This window comes from Myotis brandtii, unplaced genomic scaffold (genome assembly GCF_000412655.1).
Source record: "Myotis brandtii unplaced genomic scaffold, ASM41265v1 scaffold314, whole genome shotgun sequence".
Lineage (NCBI taxonomy): Eukaryota > Metazoa > Chordata > Mammalia > Chiroptera > Vespertilionidae > Myotis > Myotis brandtii.
The window spans coordinates 3,338,806-3,364,200 of NW_005362033.1; the positions used below are offsets into that span (position 1 = coordinate 3,338,806).

General features: G+C 40.5%; 1 protein-coding gene across 3 annotated transcripts in view; it reads left to right on the top strand.

The window, feature by feature from the left end:
* PIGL (phosphatidylinositol glycan anchor biosynthesis, class L) overlaps window positions 1-25,395 on the top strand; it is a 72,069-nt gene that overhangs the window by 14,297 nt on the left and 32,377 nt on the right. For 2 of the 3 annotated variants that reach the window (XM_005870203.2, XM_014542888.1), the window contains exon 2: window positions 5,312-5,411. The exons of the other annotated variant lie outside the window; for it this stretch is intronic. In XM_005870203.2, the coding sequence (XP_005870265.1) occupies window positions 5,312-5,411 (100 nt within the window). The remainder of the gene's footprint in view (window positions 1-5,311; window positions 5,412-25,395) is intronic. 3 annotated transcript variants of the gene reach the window in all.

Consider the following 25,395-nt stretch of genomic DNA (forward strand, 5'->3'; position numbering starts at 1 on the left):
GGCAGGAACTGGGAGGAGGGGAGTTATGGGGGGGGGGAAAAAGAGGAACAAATGTAATCTGAACAATAAAGATTAAAAAAAATAAAAAATAACAAAATAAAGCCAGTTTGGCTCAGTGGATAGAGTGTCAGCCTGCAGACTGAAGGATTCCCCGTTTGATTCCAGGAAAGGGCACATACCTTGGTTGCAGGCTCCTCCCCAGTCGGGCCATGGTCAGGGCTTGTGCAGGAGGCAACCAATCGATGTGTTTCTCTCACATTGATGTTTCTCTCTGTCTTCCCCTCTCTCTTCTACTCTAAAAAATCAGTGGAAAAATATCCTTGGGTGAGGATTAAAAAAATAATAAAAGAAAGAAAGGGAATGCAATAGGACTAACCTGATAGAAGTATAGAATGGGAATAATCAACAAAATGTAGTGAATTTTGAAGAGCTTAGTATTGGAAATACTTGTTATAACTGCTCGTTGCAGTGAGCTGAACACTGTTTTTATGCAGTACATACGTCTCATTCCATCTAGTTCAAATATGCCTGTCATATTCAGAAAGAAAAAAAACAGTTTCCAATATGGTTGGCCTTGTTAATGACTATCCATGGTCATAGATCAGAGTACCTAACGAAAAGTCATATTTCCATCACTAATGGTAAATATTAATGTGCTCCTTTTGGGAACAATGAAAAAACACATACTTACAAGTGTAGGTATATTGGTTGATAATAGCATGTGGCAGTGTTTCTTAATCTTGGCTGCATAGATATATGCTCAGTATTTTTTTAATGAGTTTTTTAAAAATTATTTTGCCAATTTTAAAGGCATAACTTTGTTTTACAGTGATAACTCATAATTGAAACATTTTTATTCAATGCAAATCTAATTTTTAAAATATTTTTATTTTGGTAAAATATACATAACAAAATTTACCATTTTAGTCATTTTTAAGTATTCGATTCAATGAGTGGCATTAAGTACATTCACAATATTGTTTAACAATCTCCACTGTCTATTTTCAGAACGTTTTCATAATCCCAAACAGAATTTCACCTATTAATAACTCTCATTCCTTCCTCTCCCTAACCCCTGGCAACCACTATTCTATTTTCTGTATCTATGAAATTGACTATTCTAAATACTTCATATTAGTGGAATCATAGAATAATTGTCCCCTTATGTCCCACGTATTTTAATTAGCATGTTTTCAAAGTTTGAAGAATATATCAGAACTTTATTCCTTTTTGTTAGTGTTATTAATCCTCACCCAAGGATATTTTTCCCATTGCTTTTCAGAGAGAGTGGAAAGGAAGGAGGTAGGAGGAGAGAGACAGAGGAGAGAGAAACATCAATGTGAGAAAGACATATGGATTGGTTGCCTCCTGCACACACCCTAACCAAGGCCAGGGATCAAACCTGCAACCCAGGTTTGTACCCTTGACCAGGAATTGAACCCACGACCCTTCAGTGCACAGGCCGATGCTCTAACCATTGAGCCACACTGGCCAGGGCAGAATTTTATTTCTTTTTAAGGCTGAATAATACCCCATTGTATGTATACACCACATTTGCTTATCCATTCATCTACTTATGGACACTTGGATTGTTTCCATTTTTCAGCTGTTGTGAATAATGCTGCTATGAACATGGGTACACAAGATCTGTTTGAATCCCTGTTTACAGTTCTTTTGTGTCTCTACCTAGGAGTAGAATTGCTGATTTGTATGATACTTCTCTTTTAAAATTTTTGAGGAGTCACCGGCTCTTCCACAGCACTTACACTAATTTCTCCACATCCTCACCTACACTTATAATTTAACATTTGTTTATTTTGTGTGGCTTTTTTTATACTAAACTGTCCTAGTGGGTATAAAAAGATATCTCATTGTGGTTCTGCTTGCATTTCCCTGATGACTAATGATATTGAGCATCTTTTCACATGCTTATTGGCCATCTGTTCATCTTTGGAGAAATGTCTATTCAGGTAATTTGCCCCCCTTTTTTATTCTAGTTTCGTTTTTAAATCATGATTTCTCCAACTGGGTTCTGTGGGTATATTCTAAAGGAAGAGGGTCTAAGCTCTTTCAGTTTCAGCTCCTTTGGGGAACCCAGGCCTTTGGGCTCCAGTAACACTGCCTCCTTTTCTCTCTCCAACCGAGGGTTGGTAGTCACTTCTTGCTGTTGCTAATCTTTGGGTCACTTCACTGTTCCCTGTTTGACCCTCAAATCCTCCATCAGTTATGTATCAAATTCTTTTCATTAAGTTCTTAAACTGATGTAAATATTTGATATAGTTTCTGTTTTCCTGGGCAGACCCTAACTGTATCAGCATCTAAACTCCCTCATTTCAGAGTTGAGAATATGTTGACCTTATTTTCTTCCAAATATATTTTAAAAGTGTCTTGGTCATTATGTTCAAGGAAAAACCTTGCTGGCATTTCTGAAACTGGGAACTTTACAAATTTCTTCAGATTCATGAAATTAGTAGAAGGCCAGGAATTGGGACCATAATGCTTTGATTCTCAGTCCTCTTCTCCCTCTAATAAATTAAAACTTGCAAGGTAGGGATCAGGGTAACTAAAGGAGTGGGACAGGGGACTTTACTTTTTTACATTCCTTTTGATTTTTAACCACATAATTCTTTTACCTATTTAGAATTAATTTAAATTATTTAAAGTAAAATAAAATGTCTACCTTTATACATGTGGTATATAAATGTGGGTCTTTACAAAGTGTCTTTTTGTTTTAAATGTCAGCTTGCTTGCTAGTTAGTTTTCACAAAACAGAAGACTTCACTAAGCATGCAATTATTCATAAGCTTACACACATACACACACACACAAAATGTAGTTCTATATACTGGTAAATAAATCTATGTTAATCCCATTTATTTTTGTTTTCTAAAATAATGATCTTCAAACATTTTTTGGTAATATTTTCCAATATGTATCTATACTTCAATTATGTGTAACATATATTTATAATTATAATAAGTACATGGACCACTGAACTAATGTGTACATTATAAAACATTAACAAAAGTTGATATTTGGCCCGGCTCATGTGGCTTAATGTTTGAGCATCAACTCATTAACCAAGAGGTTACCGGTTCCATACCAAGTCAGGGCACTTGCCTAGGATTAGAGATTGATCTCCAATAGGGGGCGTGCAGGAGGCAGCCGATTGATGTTTCTATCTCTTTATCCCTCTCCCTTCCTATCTTTCTAAAATCAATAAAAACATGTTTATTTTTTTAAAGTTGACATTTGTAAAAATAAAAAGTCAACAAGGTAAACAAATTAAGAGAAGAAATTCTAAAGCTTTTTCTCTACCCTAGTAGTTTATCTTGTGCCTCCTGGGATGCAGCCACCCTACTTGGATGCTGTATTAGAGTGTTTCAATTAAGAATTGATGAAGAATCTCAAACATTTAATCTGTTGAAATGCCCACATGTTCACCAAACTTAATGAAAATATTTAGCGATCTCTAACTTCAACTCACTACCCTGTTTTAAATTTCGTAAACACAAAGCAATAAAACTGGCTCCATAAACACATTACTTCATCAGTTTCTCACAACTATAATCAGAGCCTCTGAACGTCAGAATCACATCACTAGTATACATTAGACTCTTTCACAACAGATCAAATAACCTTAAGACAAAATGGGAACCATCAGTGTGGCTCAGTGGTTGAGCATCAACCTGTGAACCAGGAGGTCACGTTCAATTCCCATTAGGGGACATGCAGAATGCAGCCAATCAATGATTCTCTCTCATCATTGCTGTTTCTATTTCTCCATCTCCCTCTCCGAAATCAATAAAAAAAAAAATATTTTTTTTTAATGGGAGAGGGTATGTGTACAGAGTTGGGAGAAACTTAAAATAGTAATGACCATCACAAAACTGACTAGTTTCTGTCTTTAAAAAATGGTAAGGCAACTGAAAAACAAAATAGAAACAGAGGCATGAATACATTTAAAAAGTGTTAACAGAAAATTGTGACAAGAACCATACAACATTATGCCATTATCTGGAGACTTTACGGTTAGTCCCCTTGTTCGATACAATGTAATGACTGGCTTCTATCTGGGTTTAAGCAGCTGAAAACTAGCACTTGAGTGATCCCTGCCAAAGGCGAAAGGTTTCCATGGAGTTCTCCGAGTTCCCAGGAGCGCGAAGCAGAACCTCTCTGTTCAGTGCCCCACAAGAACCTGCAGTGCGCTGGGCACCAGGGTGATGCAAAGTTGAGTGAGACCCTGACTTTTTAGGTCAAGTGACATTTAGGAATTAATAACTCGATCATAGAGAAAAGTTCCTACTTAAGAGCAGAATACTGGAAATAATTATCTGCCGGGGAAAACAGGACTAGGCTTCCTAGAGGGAAGACCATTTGATCTGGACGATGAAGATGAATTGTAGTTCAGGAAGAGGAGTGGGAAGGTAAAGAAGTCAAGGAAAGAGAAATTAATACTGAGCACCCAACTGGGTGAATGTGTATTATCTCGTGTAACCGTCAGGAAAACCTTGAAGTGAGAAACTAATGTGGAGAAACTGGCTCAAGAAGGTTGAGGAACTAGCGCAAATCACACGTGCAGTTCTCTCTGCAGAGATTGATTCAAGACTGCATAGCTAGGTGAGTGCCGTGTAGTGATACCAACATTTCACTGTATATTATTCGTGAGGATACAGAGGAGTTGCACTTACCAGGACTGTTCTTAGGAAGCATAGTATATGTGTTGGGAAAATAAAGAATGCGTAAGCTATTTGGGATGCTGATGTCGTCGGGGTCTCAGAAGGGCATGCTGCATAGCTGGTTGTTTCAAAGGGGGATATTTTCCTGAATGAGGCTGCATCTTTTCCTGTAATACTCAGGAGTCTCTTCTTTAAATAAATGTTTAACAGATATTTAAGCACTATTCATTTAAAAGGGCTCCAACTAGTAGTGTGCTCAGGACCCCACTTGTTCTTGAGTGGTTATAGAAGGGTTAATCCTTAATCTGCTTAACTCCGAAGCCATTGCTGCCTGAGATGTACAGTGCTGCCTATGGCATGAAACTGACGTGCAGACAGATAGGCAGATAGGCAACCAACAGAGAGATAGATGCAGAGATTGGGGAAGAACTAAATGGTGATTCTAAAGATTGTGCTGCTGGTCTTCTCCCAGGAGTGTCTGATTATAATCTTAATGTTGTATTTTCTTCAGCTTTTTATCATAACCACAAAGTTTTCAGGTAGCTTAACTCCTATGAGGAACAAGATGAGGTAAGAATGAGTGAACCCGTAAGTCTCTGTTAAATCTTCCACTGTGTATTTGTCATCCTCAGGGAATTACTACAATCAAGGGGAGATTCGTAAGAAAGAACTTTTGCAGAGCTGTGATGTTTTGGGGATTCCACCCACCAATGTAATGATTATTGACAGCAGGTAATTCATCTGTATTAAAGATTTGATTGACAACACATCTAGTGTTTCACTATATTAGCTGCTGCTTATGAAATATATTCTTTATCATGTTAAACGCTGTTGGGAAGTGATGCTCACTTGCTCACTGTGTTAGATTGAGCAAGGAGGGAGCTCCTGTTCACATCAATGCCCTACAAAGAGATAAGGGAAAAGTTTCGATTTATTCTCAGTTTTACTTGGCTCAGGGTAAACTGTTGCGATCATCGTGGGGGAACTTCTTCTCTGTCAATGCCCGTGGATTGTGTAATGCTTTTGAAAGCACAAATCTGGAGCCAGACTGCCGGGACTAAAACCCCAGCTTCATCAGTTATTAACTGTGCACGTGGGGAAGTTGCTTAGTCTCTGTTCCTAAACTTCTTCCTCAGTAACCCTTGGAAGATACATGGTTTTGAGTCAATTTGTGAAATAAATCATTGCTCGCTTATTTTCAAAGATAACATACTTCCCTTTTACACTGTGGTTATACGTTGTGATTTATTTTCTCACTGTTAATGATAATATTTATGGGCTTCTCTGCTCAGGCACCCCACTTGCACACAGACTTCTGCCTGTGCGGTTGACTCAGCAATGCAAGATGTTTTTTGAGGATTAGATCTGAGTTGTGAGAACTGTAGTCAAACCAAAGATCTCAGCTCGGTTATAAAGTTCCTTACTCTTGTCATGTCATCATTTTTTACATGTTTTCTGTATCCTGAAGATTATGCAGCTTCAACAAGTAGCATACTTGTTGAAATGCTACTGTAGAGGTGTAGTAAACTTGTTAAGAAGAAATTTGTCAAGAAGCCAGTTTGAAGATGCAAAGAAACCATGTACCTTGGTCTGCTCAGGCGACCATAGGAAAGTACCAGTAGGGTGGCTTCAACAACAGCCATGTGTGATCTCAGTTCTGGAGGCTGGAACTCCCAGATCACGGCCCAGATGGGTGGGCTCTGGAGAGGATTTGCTTCTTAGCTTGCAGGCGGCCGTCCTCTCACCGTATGCTCACATGGAGGGAGAGAGAGGAGAGGAATTTCCCTTTCTCTTCTTAGGCCACCAGTCCTATAGGATTAGGGTTCTACCATTATGACCTCACTTAACCTGAATTACTTCCTAAAGACCCTATCACCAAATACAGTCACATTGGGGGTTAATGCTTCAACAGATGGATTTGGGGAGGATGCAGTCAGTTCCTAGCAACATGCAACCTTTAGTCTTTCAGTCTCTAACTTCATAATCCAGAAAAGGCAGAGCTTTAGAATTTTATTTCAGGTGATTTAAATGAGTGAAAGAGAAGAATGAAGGGTAAGAAGAGAAAGGAACGTTTTATGGAGGGCCTATACTCATAATAATGACAGCAAATATATATTAAATCATCATTGTCAGTACCCAAAACCATACTAAATACATGATCTTAATGCTTAAAGTAATACAATTACTTGTCTGATGTTATAGATAAGAAACTGAGGAATAGTGAGAGATTGAGTAATTTGCCCGATGTCATCCAGCATAGGTGGTATAGAGCTGGCGTTTGAATTGAAGCAGTTTGGCTCCAGAGCCTATGCTTCAACCACTCTATTTTATGCCCACTCCATGCCTGACAAAGGCCATCTCATGTAATTCTTCCACTAATTGTGCAAGAAAGGTTTTATTATCCTTTTTTGTTTCTTTCACTCAAAGAAACTAAAGCTCATAGACATTAAGAGAATCCTCTGAGGCCTTGCCAGTGTGGCGCAGTTGGTTGAGCATTGTCCTGTGCACCAAGAGGTCACCTATTCAATTCCTGATCAGGGTAGCAGGCACAATCTCCAGTAGGGGGCAGCCGATGGATGTTTCTATCGCCATCTCCCTTTCTCTCTCTAAAATCAATAAAAACATATTTTAAAAAAAAAAGAGAGAATCCTTGCCTGGCCAGCATGGCTCAGTGGTTGAACATTGACCTATGAACCAGGAGATCAAGGTTTGATTCCCAATCAGGGCACATGCCCGGGTTTCAGGCTCAATCCCCAGTATGGGGTGTGCAGGAGGCGCCGATCAATGATTTTCTCTCATCATTTATGTTTCTATCTCTCTCCCTCTTCCTTCCTCTCTGAAATCAATAAAAATATATTTTTAAAAAAAATTTTTTTAAAGAGACCCCTCAGAGGTTTAGTAAATGGCAGTGCTAGAATTCAAAAACAGAAAGGAAGACGGGATTGATTCCTGGCTTTCTGCGGCAAAGTAAGCCACCACTTTGTTACTGCACTTGAAGACCAATGTATTATCTGAATTCATTTAATGACATTGTGCATGGTCAGTTTCCTTCCATTGTTCTGAACTTCATTGCTGGATTTCTAGGAGATATTTAGCAAGAGGAGCCTACCAAGTAAACCCCTTATCTGATTTCTTAAAGTGGGAGAAAATTCAGTTCTCAAGAAAAGAAGGCATAATTTCAGTCATTAGACACCTAAATGGATACTTTCAGTAATTCTACCCAGTTCCTTAATATCTATGGGTTCTGTTAACTTAATGAGTCATATGATATTGAAATGCATGTTGTTAATAATACATAGTCAATGCCTGGAATGGGCAAGGCACTGTAATAGATGTTGAAGAAAGAGCAGAACAGTTTAAAATGCAGGAGCTGAATAGTAGGTGCTGGCCTGGCAGTCGCCACTGCTGCGTTTGTGGAAGGCTGTTTCACTGCGATGCTGAAAGCCAGGCTAGGAGGGCAGTTGAAGACGGTCCCTGAAGCATTTGGGAATTGTATGTGATTAGAAAATGCAACCTGTGGATTTAGAACTCATTTGTTGGGTTTGTGCTTCTTAATATAAATCCATAGAATTATTTATATTTCAAAGCAAAAGAAAACGAAAAGCACCCACGTATTTTTGTATACATAGATAATTTCTAAAAGGATACATACCTTAAAGTAGCTTCTACTTAATTGGGGCTTGAAAGAGGAATACTTTCATTTTATTTAATTTCAGAGATTTCTGTACAGTTTGCTTTTTTTAAGGAAGCCTTTATGACTTTTATATTTATATGGCAATGCTCATGGTTAGATCATTGCCCTGCATACTGGAGGGTGGGGGATTTGAGTCTCCGTCAAGGGCATGGGCAAAGGCAAGTGCCTGGGTTGCAGGTCCAATCCCCGCCCCCAGCAGGGGTGCGAGTGGGAAGCAACCAGTCAATGTGCCTCTGTCACATCGGTGACTCTCTATCTATCTATATCTATCTATCTATCTATCTATCTATCTATCTATCTATCTATCATCTCTCTCCCCGCACCTTCCTCCCCCCTCCTCTCCCTTTCACTCTCTCTAAAATCAATGGAAAAAATATCCTAACTCCTTGAGTGAGGATTAATTTTTTTTTAAAAAAAGAATGATACCATATGGCTTATTTCACTTAGTATAATGCATTTGAGATGTGCATTGCGTGTTTTAGTAGTTGGTTCCTTATATTATGAAATAGGATCCCATTGTATGGATGTACCACATTTGTTTATCCATACCCCAGTTGAGGGACATTCAGGTTGGTGTCTAGCTTTGCATTATTCCAGGTTAAACCACTATAAATATTTGAACACAGGTCTACATAGATTTACATTTCACTTGGGTAAATAGCTAGAGTGGAATTATTGGGTTGTATGGCAAGATTACGTTCTTATTATTAAAGTTTGAGTGCTCTTTGTATATTCTGATGTATTCTTTAATTGAATATGTTTTTTGCAAATATTTTTCCAAATTTATTGTTTATCTTTTTATTTTTTATTATACTTAGTATACTTCAGCAGCAAAGGCTTTTAATTTTAATGAAGTTCAATATATCATTTTTTGACTCTAATAATAGACAAACATGGTAATTGACCATACCTTTGCTACACCTCCCATTGGCTAATCAGCAAGATATGCAAATTAACCACCAACAAAGATGGCAGTTAATTTGCATATGTAGGCTCAAAGCGGCGGAGCGAAGGCTTGAAGGCGGCTCTGGCCAGAGCGAAGGCCTGGGTCCCGGGTGCCAGAGGAAAACCAGTGCCGGCAGCCAGGGGAAGGGAAGGCCTATTGCACAAATCTTTTCATGCAACAGGCCTCTAGTCCTATATAATAAGAGAGGAATATGCTAATTAGTCATTACGCCCTGAGGCGTAACAACTAAGCGTATCATGACCAGATCATGGATCAGCAGGAGGGTGGGTAGGCGAGGTACAAGCGGACGGCAGAAAGCTATAGGACAGGGCAGGGCAGCAAGCAAGCAGGAGGCGGAGAGCTATAGGAGAGGGCAGGGCAGCAAGCTATGAGGGCAGGGCTGCAGGCAGAGAGCTACAGGAGGGCAGGGCAGTGGGCAGAGAGCTACAGGAGGGCCACAGTGACCTACTAGCACACAGATTCGTGTGCAGGGCTACTAGTATATATATAAAAGCCTAAGAGACCATTACAACCGGAACTACCAGAATGACTGAGTGACCAGTCAACCAGTGGCTATGATGCACACTGACCACCAGGGGGCAGATGCTCAAGGCAGGAGCTGCCCCCTGGTGGTCAGTGCACTCCCACAGCCAACCTCCCATGGCCCCTCCCCCAGCCAGCAGCACCCATTGGCCCCTGGTGCTAAACCATTTGTAGAGACCTGCTTCTGGGTCGGGGTTTCATACATAGCAGAGCAGCTCCCTCACTGTGATCTATTGAAAGTCAGCCTGTGACACAAGGGTTTGTCTTACTCCTGTCCTCTCCCTTCCCCAGGGGAAGGAGGAAGGATGGAGGCGGTTCCTGCCTCTCCTAACCTGGCGACCCTTGCCTCCTCTCCCCACCCCACCAGGGCCTTCGGGCCTGGGCTGGGACAGGGAACTGGGGGTGGGTGGCAGTGGACTCGGCCCCTTTCCCAGGGGGCCAAGGGCTGGCTCCCTCCTTGGGGTGGACGTCCAACCTCCCAAGGTTCCTTCCTCCACCCTGCACGAATTTGTGCACCGAGCCTCTAGTATCTAATAAAACATTCTCTCTCTATTCAGTTTCTATCCATACAAGTCAATGCTAAGTTAGAATTAAATCTGTGTATATTTTGATACTTGATTTGGTAAATTCAAAACAGAATAGAGTTCCTTAAAAAAATAAATATTGGTCTTAAGCCTTTTTATAGACACTATGGTCTTCTCATGGGCCTCCTTCTGGCAGATGAGTGGGAAAAGGATCAGATATACTGCCCCAAAGTATTCTGACTAGAAATGGTGGGGATTCGAAGAGGCCTGATTGTGACGGAATAAAACAAAACAGATTCCCCTATTATAATCTAGGACCACTAAAGTGCTCTGGGCCCAATGACCTATTGTTTGGCAAAACTTGCAAGGTCTTGAAGCTATTTGTGGTCTGATCCCGGTCTCCCTGCTCAACCCCGTCACCCAGCCCTGTTTTACCCACATCACATCCATTCCCATAACAAAAGTAGGTAGGACTGCCCAGTGCCCCCATCTGTGTCTCCTCTGCATCTCTGGCCTACTATTTAAGCTGGGCCTCAAAGGTACCACGCTTTCTTATGTGTGCACACCTTTGCCTGTGCTGGTCCCTGCCTCTCACATGCTTCCTCACTTCTCCACACCCCTTACCTTGTCTCTAGCCAACTCCTATTCATACTTAAACCTCAGTTCAAAGATTACCTTAGATTCTGGCACCATCCTGATTTGCCCAGATTTTCTTGGAAACTTGCATTATATTCTCATTGTACTCTTATATCCTAACATGCACATGAAGTTTTACTCTATGCCAGGAGCCCCTCTGTATTTTTTCTTCCTGTATCTCTAACCTCTCTCTAACCCTTGATACGTAGTAGTTTTCTCCGCACATGTTTGTTGAATAAATGAATGGCTCCACTTATACTGTAAACTTTCTTCCTGGGGCCAGCATGTAAATGTGTGATCTTGAAGAACTTGAATGGATGCCTATGCATCTCAACCTTCTTCCGTCACTTTTTCTTCATTCACTCAGAAATGGTGATTAGCAAACCATTTTTTAAGACATATGCAATTGTTTTCAAATTCTTTAATTAAATAAAACAGTCTCGATTCCTGATTTGCATAGTTATTTTTAACTCTTTGGAAAGTTCTAAATTAATATTTCAGTTTGGAAGGATTTTTCTACGTCTCTTTATTTTGCTATTCTATATGTTTGGCGACATTGTCATAAGATTTCAGCACATTAAAAATCTCCTTTTTCCCAGTGCTTGTCTTAACAAGTCTTTTACAGACTAATTTTAGCTGAACAAGGAAATAGATTCCAGTAAACATAAATGAGCCTGGCTTACTAGCAGTTCCTGGAAGTCTTTGTGTTTTCCAATAAATTCATGCAAATCATATAGTGAAAGAAACCACGAGGCAGTCTGGGGCTGTTGGGGTTACATTGGTAATTAAACCCTCCTCTCCTTTGGGGGCCGAGAAGAGCTTTCCCCGTACAGAAAGCAAAAAGACCGTATGCTGGCTGCCAAAGTGGGTCTCTACAGCGTCCTCACTGTAGAGATGAAAATAGAGCCTCCTGCAATTCCCTTCTCCAAATACACGGAGAGTGACTCAGCCAAAGCTCAAGGGCACAGTGCCAGTCCCAGTTGGCAGGAACAAGGCTGGGCTCCCATCCTCCCATGAGGTGCAATGGACAAGAATGTTTCCTAGAAAAGAAACCAGGGAGGAGACTGAATGGGCCCAGCTGATGTGGAGCTATTATGTGGAAACCGAAAGCCGCTTCAAAGGCAGATCCTCCGGGACTGGAGGGAGGCTGGGCCTTTCAGTAGCATGACAGGGGAGTCAATGTAAAAGACGCAAAGTGGGGCTGAGAGGGGTGGTCTTGACCGAGCATGCACGTGGGGCTAATACTACTCCTTGAAAATGGTTGCAAATACCACAAAAACAGGTGACTACTGAAATATTCATTACAGTACTATTTATAATAACAAAAAATTGCTAGCAAACTAATGTAACAGTAGACAATTAATTATATAGCGATGGTTCAGCCCATTAAACCACAATTCATACTGTCCTATGCATGATTAATAATCCAGGAAAGTGTCCATAATATAATATTGAGTTTTAAAAAGCAGTATATACTTTATTCTTTGCACTTTTTTGTCTTTCCATAGTTTTGAGAAAGAGCATTCATTAGTTGTAATACAAATGTTTTATTAGCTTTATTTTTCAATATGTTTCTAAGTGTATATTTTTTAGCATTTAAAAAAATTTAAAGACTAATTTTTTAGAGCAGTTTAAGGCTCACAGCAAAATTGAGAGTAAGATACAAAGATTTGCCCTATAAGTCCTACCCCCACACAGGCATAGCCTCCCCCATTATCCACCTCCTCCACCAGAATGGGACATTTGTTATATTATAATCACCCAAAATCTGTAGTTTAAATTAAGGTTTATTCTTTGTGTTGTATATTCCATGGGTTTTAACAAATGTATAATGATATGTATTCATCATTATAATATATAGAGTGTTTTCACTGCCCTTAAAGTTCTCTGTGCTCTGCCTATTCATCCTTTCCTCCCCAGCCCCTGGCAACCACTGATCTTTTTATTGTCTCTATAGTTTTGCCCTTTTCTGAATGTCATATAGTTGGAATCATACAGTATAGCTTTTTCAGATTGGCTTCTTTCACTTAGTAATATGCATTTAAGGTTCCTCTATGTCTCTTTATGGCTTGATAAGTCATTTCTTTTTAGTGCTGAATAATGTACCACAGTTTATTTAATTACCTATGTATCTACCAAAGGACATCTTGGTTGCTTCCCAGTTTGGGCAGTTATGAATACAGCTAGTGTAAACATCTGTGGGCAGCCCTAGCTGGTGTGGTTCAGGGAGCATTGGCCCAAGGACTGAAGGATCCCAGGTTCGATTCAGGTCAAGAACATGTACCTGAATTGCAGGCTTGATCCCCGGCCCTGGTCAGGGCTCATGTGGAAGGCAACCAATCAGTGTGTCTCTCTCACATCAGTGTTTCTCTCTGTCTCTCCCCATCCCTTCCACTCTCTCTAAAAATCAATGGGAAAATATGCTCAGGTGAGGATAAAAAATAATAAATAAATAAATAAACATCTGTGGACAGAATCTTGTGTGGATATAAGTTTTTGACTATACATTTTTTTTATATATTTCTGTTGACTTTAGAGAGAGAGAGAGAGAAACATCAATGTGAGAGACAAGCATCGATCAACTACTTCCCAGACAGGATCAAACCTACAACCTGGTATGTGTCCCAACTAGGGATCGAACCAGCAACCTTTCAGTGCACAGGAGGACGTTCCAACCAACTGAGCCACACCAGCCAGGGCTAAGTTTTTTTTAATTAAGAGACATTGAACAAAGGAGCAAGATGGTCAGATTTGTGTACATAAAGTATTTTTGGTAATGCGTGCTTGCAAAAAATAAAAAGAAAGTAAAAATCATTGATACTCACACTTGGAAATAACCGTTGTCAATACTCAGTGCTAGCCTTCTTTCTAAGCATATCTGCAGACAGAAAGATAGATGATAATATAATTATAGTTTTAGAAAAATGAAAATAATTGTATAGTTGCTGTGGTTTGAATGAAATTGAATATTACTTGAAAAGAAATGGACTTTAACTTGAAATAAACTTCAGATAAATGTTTTTATCTAATTCAGCTACAATTGATTAATTCCAAAAATATCTGTCCAAAGTTAAGAAGAGTGTGAAATGTTTGGAGATTGTAGTTACTGAGATTTTGTTTTTTGGTGGTGATGGTAGTAGTGTTTTTAACCCATGTTTCTACTAATGCATAGAGGAAGTAAGTGTACCTAAACTTTTTCCCCAAAACCCTCCTCCCCAAATTCCCATTATATTATTACTTTTCTTTGTATAGGTTTATGACAGTCTTTTCAAAAACATAGTTACCATACTGTTGAATCTTAATCCTGTGTTTAACCGCATGGTCCAATTAGTCTGTTTTACCACAGTCTGTTCAATCCTCAATTCATTTTTTGGATTCACTCCTGACATGACAGGAAGTCATCAACCAGTATGTTTTTGAAAAGCAGCACATTTTGTATTTTCGTACGTTTTAAGAATATCTATTATAGGACTCCACCAAGATGGCGGCATAGGTAAACACCGGAGACTGCTGCCGCAAACAACCACTTCAAAAATACAACTAAAAGACGGAACAGACATCACCCAGAACCACAGGAAGGCTGGCTGAGGAGAGACTCTTCAACTAGAAGGAAAGACAACAGCATACCGAGGCTCAGAGGAGGCGCAGTGTGGAAAATATAAAGGTGCGGAGGTGCGCGCGCAAAGCAGGCTGGTGGCTGAGGGCGCGGTTGTCGTTTTCAATCAGGAGGGAGTCTCAGACTCTGAGCTCCAGATCCGGGCGAGTCTCTAGGGACTCAGACTCAAACGGGAGAAGCGGGATTGTCTAGCATCAGTTGGAATGTGAGGGAGGCTCTCTCTCCGAGGTTTGCAGCGGTAGCTGGGGTTCTGAGAAGCAGAGCCTCTGGGAACGGGACTGAGAGCAGCCATAACTGCTCCCTCCACCCGCCCTGTTGATCCCGCCCCGCCCAAGCCCTGCACAGAGCCATTTGCCGGATCGCCTCAGGCAAAGGCTAGATTAGCATCTCCCCAGAGGACAGAAGTTTTCCCACAGCTGATTCTCACAGCCAGTCGGCCTGGTGGTCAAATCCCTCTAGTATTAACTACAACAATCAAGGCTTAACTAAAACAAGACTGTGCACAAAGACCACAAGGGGGTGCACCAAGAAAGCATAAAAAATGCGGAGACAAAAAAACATGACAGAAATGGAGAATATAGAGCTAAAAAACGCAATTTTGAGGGCTTGCAATAAACTTGTGGAGAGCCTCACGAAAACTAATGAGACCCTCGATGCTATGATAAAGAAACAACTAGAAATTAAGCATACACGGACTGAAATAAAGAATATTATACCCAATAGCAGACCAGAGGAGCGCAAGAATCAAGTCAAAGATTTGAAATGCAAAGAAGCAAAAAACACCCAACCGGAAAAGCAAAATGAAAAAAGAATCCGAAAATACGAAGATAGTGTAAGGAGCCTCTGGGACAGCTTCAAGCGTACAAATATCAGAATTATAGGGGTGCCAGAAGATGAGAGACAGCAAGATATTGAAAACCTATTTGAAGAAATAATGGCAGAAAACTTCCCCCACCTGGTGAAAGAAATGGACTTACAGGTCCAAGAAGCGCAGAGAACCCCAAACAAAAGGAATCCAAAGAGGACCACACCAAGACACATCATAATTAAAATGCCAAGAGCAAAAGACAAAGAGAGAATCTTAAAAGCAGCAAGAGAAAGAGACTCAATTACCTACAAGGGAATACCCATACAACTGTCAGCTGATTTCTCAACAGAAACTTTGCAGGCCAGAAGGGAATGGCAAGAAATATTCAAAGTGATGAATACCAAGAACCTACAACCAAGATTACTTTATCCAGCAAAGCTATCATTCAGAATTGAAGGTCAGATAAAGAGCTTCACAGATAAGGAAAAGCTAAAGGAGTTCATCACCACTAAACCAGTATTATACGAAATGCTGAAAGGTATCCTTTAAGAAGAGGAAGAAGAAAAAGGTAAAGATACAAATTGTGAACAACAAACATGCATCTATCAACAAGTGAATCTAAGAATCAAGTGAATAAATAATCTGATGTACAGAATGAACTGGTGATTATAATGAATCAGGGACATAGAAAGGGAATGGACTGACTATTCTTGGGGGGGAAAGGGGAATGGGAGATGCGGGAAGAGACTGGACAAAAATCGTGCACCTATGGATGAGGACAGTGGGTGGGGAATGAGGGCGGAGGGTGGGGCGGGAACTGGGAGGAGAGGAGTTATGGGGTGGGGGGAAGAGGAACAAATGTAATCTGAACAATAAAGATTTAATAAAAAAAAAAGAATATCTATTATACTTAGAGGACACTTTGGGTGGTTATAAAATTATCAGGTTATACTTCCTTTTCCTCTGTAGATATTTCTTCATTGTGTTGTTGTGGAGATTCTGATATTTTTCCCCTGGTACAAAATATTTTCTACCTGGATTATCCTTGAAAGTTCCAGAACTATATCATGTTAATATTTAGTTAAAATTGATTGTTCCAAATCAATTTTTCCTAGGACATAGTAGGTCTTTCGTTCTATAGACTCCATTATATCTTTCTAACCATTTGCCTTTTTCTTTTCTTTAGAAACACTAATTGGGTGTATGTTGGATCTTCTTTGTATTCCATAACTATTCTCTTCTATGACCTATATATCAATGTTCTTTTCAATTTTTAGATCTCTTCAACGTTTCCATTATATCTCTCACTTTATTTTGAATAATTGTTTATTTTTTTCCTTGCTTATTTGCCAAGCTACACTAACTTCCATTTCTGTTATGTAAAAACCTCTTCTTGAAACCCTTAAAAATCCCATCTTCTTTTCCTTCTTCTTCTTCTAATTTTTTAAAAGATATCAGGCTGCTGGTAATTCTTTGATACCCTAGGACTGTAGTGTATTTTGTGGAAGAGCCACACTCAAGGTGCCAAAGAGCCTCATGTGGCTCGCAAGCCACGGTTTGCCGAGCCGCAGTTTGCCGACTACTGCCCTAGGAGATAGTTTGAAATTATAATAGGTTCTTCATCTGCATTTTGCTTATGGTTTCTTTTTTTTTTTCTAACTTTCTTTCTTTCTTTTTCTTTCTTCTTTTTTTTTTGTATTGTTTTTGAAATTATCATGCATAGGGGATGTCCCCTGTTGGTTCTCTGTAGGTGGTTTCTCATGTTTGAGTAGGCCAGCTACCTTTGTAAAAATGGTTCTGGAGGGGCTGAGGAGGATATAAGGATTTGAGCAGGGCCATCTGAAGCTTTTGCTGAATCTTTGTCTTCAACAATAAGACAAAGCCTTCTCCTTCCTTTATTGTGGAGGCATCTTTATTTTTTATGTATTTTCGTGTTCATCTCATAGTACTCTTCTCAGGCAACAGGCTTGATGTAGACCCTAGAAATAGCTTATCAATATGATTCTTCAAAGTATGCTTCTCCATGACCATATTGTCTCTGATTCTCATGATGCTATTCAAAGATCACTGGGTGCCTTTGAGGATGGGGAGGCTTGATTTTGAGGGATTTTCAAATCCTGTTGACAGTTTGAGGTAGAACATATGCTGGCCAGCAGCATGCCCCTCTTTCTGGGGCAGATTTCACAGTATTAGGCAGGTATGTTTCCTCTTTTGTGGTTTTCTGATACAGTGGTGTTTTTGCTTCATCAAAGTTAATGCTACATAACTTTTATTTCTTTTGTTGTTGTTTTCAATAAAGTTTGAGAGAAGAGAGGGAAGTGAAAATGTCACTAGCACTATAACTAGAAGTCCATATTTGCATTTTAGACAGATTACTGCTCACAGTGGAAGGATGAATGTGAAAAAATCAAGACTAGAGAAAAGAAAGTAAGGAAAGCACATGGTGATGGAAAGAGCTGTGGTCTGTGAGTCATGAAATGTGTGTTCAGGTTTTAGCTCTGCTACAACCATCTGTGTGTTAGTAGTCGGCAAACTGCGGCTCAGCAAGTAATTTTCCCTCTCTGAGCTTCTCTTTTTTTATATGTAAACTGACTGAATGAGATGGTGGTTTTACCTAAAGCTCCAAGATATAAATGCAGGTTTATGTACTCAATTCAGCAATATAGCTGACATTTTTAAGTGCTTTCCATTTTATTAAGCACTTTTACATTTTATGACATCCACAGTGTAAAGAAACTCAAAGTAGTCCTTTTATTTACCAAAATAAGGTTGGCCAGCTCACTCTTGCCTACTATCATAGTCCGTTCGGATTGCTGTAACAAAAGTGCCATAAACTGTGTGGCTTAAAAACAATAGAAATTTATTTCTCACAGTCCTGGAGTTTAAGAAGTCCAAGATCAAGGCACCAGCAGTTTTGATGTCTGGTGAGGGCCTATGCCTGGTTCATGTCTTCTAGATGTGTCCTCACATGGCAGAAGGAGCAAGGGAGCTCTCTTAAGGTCTCTTAAGAGCACTAGTCCCATTTGTGAGCGCTCTACTCAATTGCCTCCCAAAAGCCCCATCTTCACATACCATCAGATTAGTGGAATAGATTTTAACATAGGACTGTTGAGGGGCACAAATATTCGGTCTACAGCATCTACAAAAATTGTAGGAACCAAAAACTTTGGATAGGAGATAATTAATTCTCTAAAATGCAAGTCTTATAGACAAATAATGTGAGTATCCAGAAGAAAGAGTGCTAGTTGGTCTTTCAGATTATTTCTGCATAAGACCAAGTTCCAAGAAGTAATGCTTAGTCATTTTTAGGATGTTCTATAGAGTCCTTGGGATAAGAAAATTGCAGCGGCCTGTGTGTATTGCAATTTAAGATGATGTAGTACGAGCTCTGCTAGTTGGGTAAAACTGTCATGGTTAGCTAGACCTCGTTCCTCAAGGCTGAGCCACAGTTTAAGTAGCCAGTTTCTGTAGTGAAAGGATTTCTAGGCTCTATTCACTTTTGGATTTTCTTTTTCTTTGGTTTTTTTTTTTTTAATAATACATGCTTACCCTCACATAGTCAGTTGATCTGCAACAATGGTTCCAAGACAATTCAATGGGGGAAGAAATGCTCTTTTTGACAAATGGTTCTAGGATAACTAGATATCCACATGCAAAAGAACAACAGTTGGACCCTTTCACAGGATACACAAAAATAATCTCAAAAAGGCCTCAATATAAAGGCTAAAAGTATAACCCTGGCCAGTGTGGCTCAGATGGTTGGGCGTTGTCCCATGCACCTAAAGGTTACCAATTGGATTCTTGGTAAGGGCCCATGCCCAGATGGTGAGCTGGGATCCCCGTTGGGGGGCATACAGGGGCAGCCGTTGGGTGTTTCACTCTTACATCTATGTTTCTCTCTCTCCCTCTCTTTTCCTCTCTCTCCAAAAATCTTTCAAAAATAAAAAAAGAGCTAAAATAAAATTTAGGATTGAATCTTCATGAGCAGGATAGGCAAAGCCTTCTTAGATATAACACCAAAAGCACATAGAAGCAATAAAAGGGAAAATAAACTAATTAGACTTCATCAAAATTTAAAAATTTTATACATCAAAAAGCAGTATTAGCCGAAACCGGTTTGGCTCAGTGGATAGAGCGTTGGCCTGCGGACTGAAAGGTCCCGGGTTCGATTCCGGTCAAGGGCATGTACCTGGGTTGCGGGCACATCCCCAGTGGGGGATGTGCAGGAGGCAGCTGATTGATGTTTCTCTCTCATTGCTGTTTCTAGCTCTCTATCTCTCTCCCTTCCTCTCTGTAATAAATCAATAAAATATATTTTTTTAAAAAAAATTAAAAAAAAAAAGCAGTATTAGGCCCTAACCGGTTTGGTTCAGTGGATAGAGCGTCGGCCTGCGGACTGAAGGGTCCCAGGTTCAATTCCGGTCAAGGGCATGTACCTTGGTTGCGGGCACATACCCAGTAGGGAGTGTGCAGGAGGCAGCTGAATCGATGTTTCTCTCTCATCAATGTTTCTAACTCTCTATCCCTCTCCCTTTCTTTCTGTAAAAAATCAATAATATATATATATTTTTAAAAAGCACTATTAGGAGAGTCAAGCCCAGGCCTATGTGCTCAGTGGTTAGAGCATTGGCCCACGCACCAAAAGATCATGGGTTTAATTCCTGGTCAAGGGCACATACCTGGGTTGCAGGTTCGATCCCCGGCCCCAGTCAGGGCATGCGCAGGAGGCAACCAGTTGATGTGTGTCTCTTTCTCTCTCCCTCTCATCACTGAATGGGAGAAAATATTTGCAAATCATATATCTGATAAGGGATTTATATTTATATCCTATATAATAAAAGGGTAATATGCAAACTGACCCTAACAGCAGAACGACTGGGAATGACTGGTCACTATGACACACACTGACCACCAGGGGGCAGACGCTCAATGCAGGAGCTGCCCCCTGGTGGTCAGTGCGCTCCCACAGGGGGAGCTCTGCTCAGCCACAAGCCAGGCTGATGGCTGCCAGTACAGCGGTGGTGGTGGGAGCCTCTCCCGCCTCCTCAGCAGCGCTAAGGATGTCCGACTGCAGTTTAGGCCTGCTCCCTGCTGGCAAGTGGACATCCCCCGAGGGCTTCCAGGCTGCCAGAGGGATGTCTGATTGCCAGCGCACAGATTTTTGTGCACCGGGCCTCTAGTTTATATATATAATATGTTATATACTATATGTTGCATATAGAATAATATGTAAATAAAGTAATACATTAAAAAATGATTACACTTAACAACAAAAAGAAAAATCAATTTAAAAATGGGCAAAGGACTTAAGTAGACATTTCTCCAAATAAACACGGAAAAGATGTTCAGCATCATTAATCATTACTGGAACGGAAATCAAAATCACTGTGAAACACCACTTCACACCCACTAGGTTGACCATATTTTTCAAAATAAAGTACAAAGGGAAATACTAAGCATTGGCAAGGATGCAGAGAAATTGCAAACCTCATACATTGCTGATGGGAATGTAAAATGGTATAATCACTATGGGAAACAGTTTGGTGACTCCTCAAAACATTAAACATATCCCTAGCTAGGTAGCTCAGTTGGTTAGAGCGTCGACCCAATATGCCAAGGTTGTGGTTTCAATACCCAGTCAGGGCACATACAAGTATTAACCTGTGAATGCATAAATAAGTGGAACAACAAATTGATGTGTTTCTCTTTTTCTCCCTCTTCCTCTCTCTCTAAAATCAATAAGTAAAAAAAAATTAAACATAAAATCAACATTACCCAGCAATTCTCTGACATAAATGCCTAAAAGAATTGGAAGCAGATATTAAAAAAAAAACAAAAAACTTGTACATGAGTGTTTATAGCAGCACTATTTACAATAGCCACACAAAAAAAGAAAAAAATAGAAAGACCCCATATGTCTATCAGCTGATGAATGGATAAACAAATTGTGGTGTATACATATACTGGAATGTTATTAAAGCATAAAAAGGAATGAAGTGCTAATACCTGGTACAGCGTGGCTAAACCTAGAAAACATTCTGCTACGTGAAAGAAACCAGACACTAAAAGTCACATATGTTGATTCCATTTATCTCAGATGTCCCAAACAGGCAAATTCATAGAGAGAAAAGGAGATGAGTGGTTGCCAGGGACTGGTGGGATTGGGAAACGAATGGGGCTTATTTTTTAGGTGATTAAAATGTTCTAAAATTGATTGTGGTGTTAGTTGCAGAACTCTATGGGTATACTAAAGAAAAAAACGTTTAGTTGTACACTTTAAATGGGTGATTGGGCCCTGACCGGGTAGCGCAGCTGGTTAAAACACTGTCCCCATACTCCAAGGTTGAGTGTGACCCCCAGTCAGGGCACATACAAGAATCAACCAATGAATGCATAAATAAGTGGAACAGCAAATGAATGTGTGTCTCTCTCTCTCTCTCTCTCTCTCTCTCTCTCAAATCAATTTAAATTTTTTTAAAAGAAATGAGCGAATCATATAGTATGTGAATTTTATCTTAATAAAGCTGTTATTAAAATAATAGTGTGGGGGGAAGGTAAGAGAGCAACCAAAGCACTTGTATGCATGCATATAAGCATAATCAATGGACACAGACAGTTGAGGGGAGAGGGCATGTGCTGGGGGATGGGAGCAGCCAGGGAGAGGTCAATGGGGGAAAAGGAGACATATGTAATGCTTTAAACAATAAAGAATTTAAATTTTAAAAATAAAATAATAGTATCCAAAAAGAAATAAAAAATAATAATAGTATCTATGCTCATTGTAAAAACAAACAGTACAGAAATTATCAAGTGAAAAAATGAACGGCACCCTCTATTCTTTCCCCACCCACTTACCTCCTTAGAGAAAACCATTGTTAACTATTTGGTATGTAAACTTCCATACCTTCAAAACTTTACAAATACTTATTTATACACAAACATAAAAACAGTTTTTTTAATATTGCACACTATTCCATAGGACACCTGTATAATAATTTAATTAATACAGTGTTCCCTGGCCTTGCCAGAAGAGCCATTAACCTTCGTGAAATAAAGAATTTTCCACTACTGATCACTCTGGAGTCACACAGAGACTAAGAAGGCCGTTGGTTATATACTAGTGCCTGCAGTGTAGGCTTCTGCTTCCTAGGTTGTTCATTTGGGGGCTCCTGAAACCACTCTTCATTGTTCATTTTTCTGCCCATAGTGTCTTAATACCTGAAGCAGATCAGTTCTGACAAATGACTGCCTTTCTCTTTGAGATGTCTCCCCTAGAAGGAATTGTGTGCATACCACATACTCATTTTAAGTCAAACCAGTCATCCCAAACACACCTTCCAAAAGTATTGAAACTCTAGCCACTTTCACATGACAATGCAAGCAGATATACTCAATTTTATATTGTTTGAGGCAGATTTTTATTTAAATCCTCACCCAAGGGTATTTTTTCCATTGATTTTTAGACAGAGTGGAAGGGAAGGAGGAGATTGTAGGAGAGAGAGAGAGAGAGAAATACATCAATTGGTTGCCTCCTGCTCTAGCCCTGACAGGGCTGGGGATAGAAGCAATGATCTATTTCCTAGAACTGGCTGCCAGGACTACACCTACACACCTGTTATTTACAGCCTCGTTGCTGACATTCATCAATAATCCTGACCTATGACACATAATCTGTTATGCCCATAGCATGCTTTAGTGGGAATTTTCTTTTTTTTTTTTACTGATTTCAGAGAGGAGGGGTGGGAGAGAAAGATAGAAACATCAATGATGAGAGAATCATTGACTGGCTGCCTCCTGCACACCCCTTTCTGGGGATCAAGCCCGCAACCTGGGCATGTGCCCTTGACCAGAATCTAACCTGGGACCCTTCAGTCCACAGGCTGATGCTCTATCCACTGATCCAAACCATCCAGAGCTATTGGGAATTTCCATTAACCTCTATTTATTCTTGTTTCATTGCTTTGGGTTCTTGCCGTATGTTTGTCCAAGATTCTCTTATCATTCAAACAAACAAAAAAACCTTCGCTTAACTCTCCTCCAGCCCATTACTGCCCTACTTCTCTCTCTTCTTTTATAATCTTACATTATTTATACTCACCATCTGCACAGCCTCATCTTTTTATTCATTCCTCAGTACAGTAAAATTGGGCTCCCCATCTCTTCTCTTCCTTCTGCCATTGAAATTCCTCTTCCTCGGGGTCACTGGTAGCTCCCTAATTGTAAAATCAGTCGGATATTTACTGGCCCTCTCAGCAACGCTGGTTGACCTCTCCCCCCACTTCTGAGAACTATTTTTGGCATCCATAACAGTACTTGGCCCCAACTGTCCTACCTCCTTCCCTGGCCACTTTGTGCCCATCATTTTCAGCCTCTCTTGTTCAACTGCCTGGTCCTTACATGTCACAGGTTTAATCTGTCCATTTCGCATTTTCTACACTCTCTCTAAGCCTCGGTGCTCGGTGTTTGATGCTCATTCTGCCCGTGTGAGTGAGGCTGTTTACAAAACACCAGTGCCCCACTGAGCCAGGTTCACCTGGAAGTCAGCAGGAAACAGAACTCATGAGAGGCACCTGGGTTTCCATTTGTCTGCTTATTTGTTAATCTTGAAATTTATTTATTCATTGTCTTCATCTAACCCTCATTTTGGGGGCATATGCTATATTTCAAATATTAGTCCTAAAAATAGAAAATGAAAAGTCAAGCTCTTACCCTCAAAGACCTTACAGTCCAGTAGAGAAGGCCAGCAAACCAACTAATGCTATGAAGGCCGCACAGAAGGGCTATTCCAAAGGCCAGTCACCCAAAGACCAGTCCACAAAGGGTGCCAGGGACCTGAACACAGGAGTCAGGAAAGATGCCACAGCTGAGTTACCTGTGGTCTGAGCCTGGAAGGAGAAGTAGGAATTAGCCGCATCGCTCCATGCACAGTGTGTGCATCCAGAGCGCTGGAGTGCAGCCACCTGCGGGAGGAGAGGTGATGAAGGGGTCCTGAACTAGCCATGCAGATGCAGACCATGAAGATTGTGGTTAGGTTCAGGTTAAGGACTTCCAACAATTTTTTAAAACTAAGGAGCTTTGAAATATATTAAGCTGGGCAATGGCTTCATTTGATTTACATTTTAGGAATCTCTTTCTGACAGCATTGTGGAGAGCCGCTTGGAAGAAGGGTCAGACTTGTGCATAACATAACGGTCCCTTGTGCACAAGGGGCCGTTAACATAAGCAAGTGGACAGTACAGCTGACCCTTGAGCAATACAGATTTGGACTTCACGGGTCTACTTATATGCAGATTTTTTTCATTGAATATACAATTGCCCTCGTATTAGAGGGTTTTGCTCCACAGATTCAAACAAATGCAGATGGAAGATAGTATTTTTTTTCTTGTTTTTTTTAAAATATGATTTTAATGATTTCAGAGAAGAAGGGAGAGGGAGACAGAGATAGAAACATTAATGATGAAAGAGAACCATCGATTGGCCGCCTCCTGCACACCCCCTACTGGGGATCGAGCCCATGGGAATCAAACCATGATCTGGTTCATGGGTCGACACTCAACTACTGAGTCACACTGGTTGGGCTGGAAGATAGTATTTTTCAGTTCACAGCTGGGAATCTGCAAATGCAGAGGGCTGACTGTGTGCATTGTTCTACACCATTTTATATAAGGGACATCTATACTAATGATAGAGGAATATGCAAATTGTCCGGGATGCCGTCACAGTAACAGTAACGACCGAACAGTAGGCTGCATGGGGCAACCAGGCCGGCAGGGGGGTTAGTCAGGGGTGACCAAATGACTGAACAGCAGGCTGCGTGGGGCAACCAGGCCGGCGGGGGGACAGTTGGGGGTGACCAGGCCAGCAGAGGGGGGCAGTTAGGGGCAATCAGGCCGGCAGAGGGGGGCAGTTAGGGGTGATCAGGCTGGTGGGGGGGGGAGTTAGGGGCAAA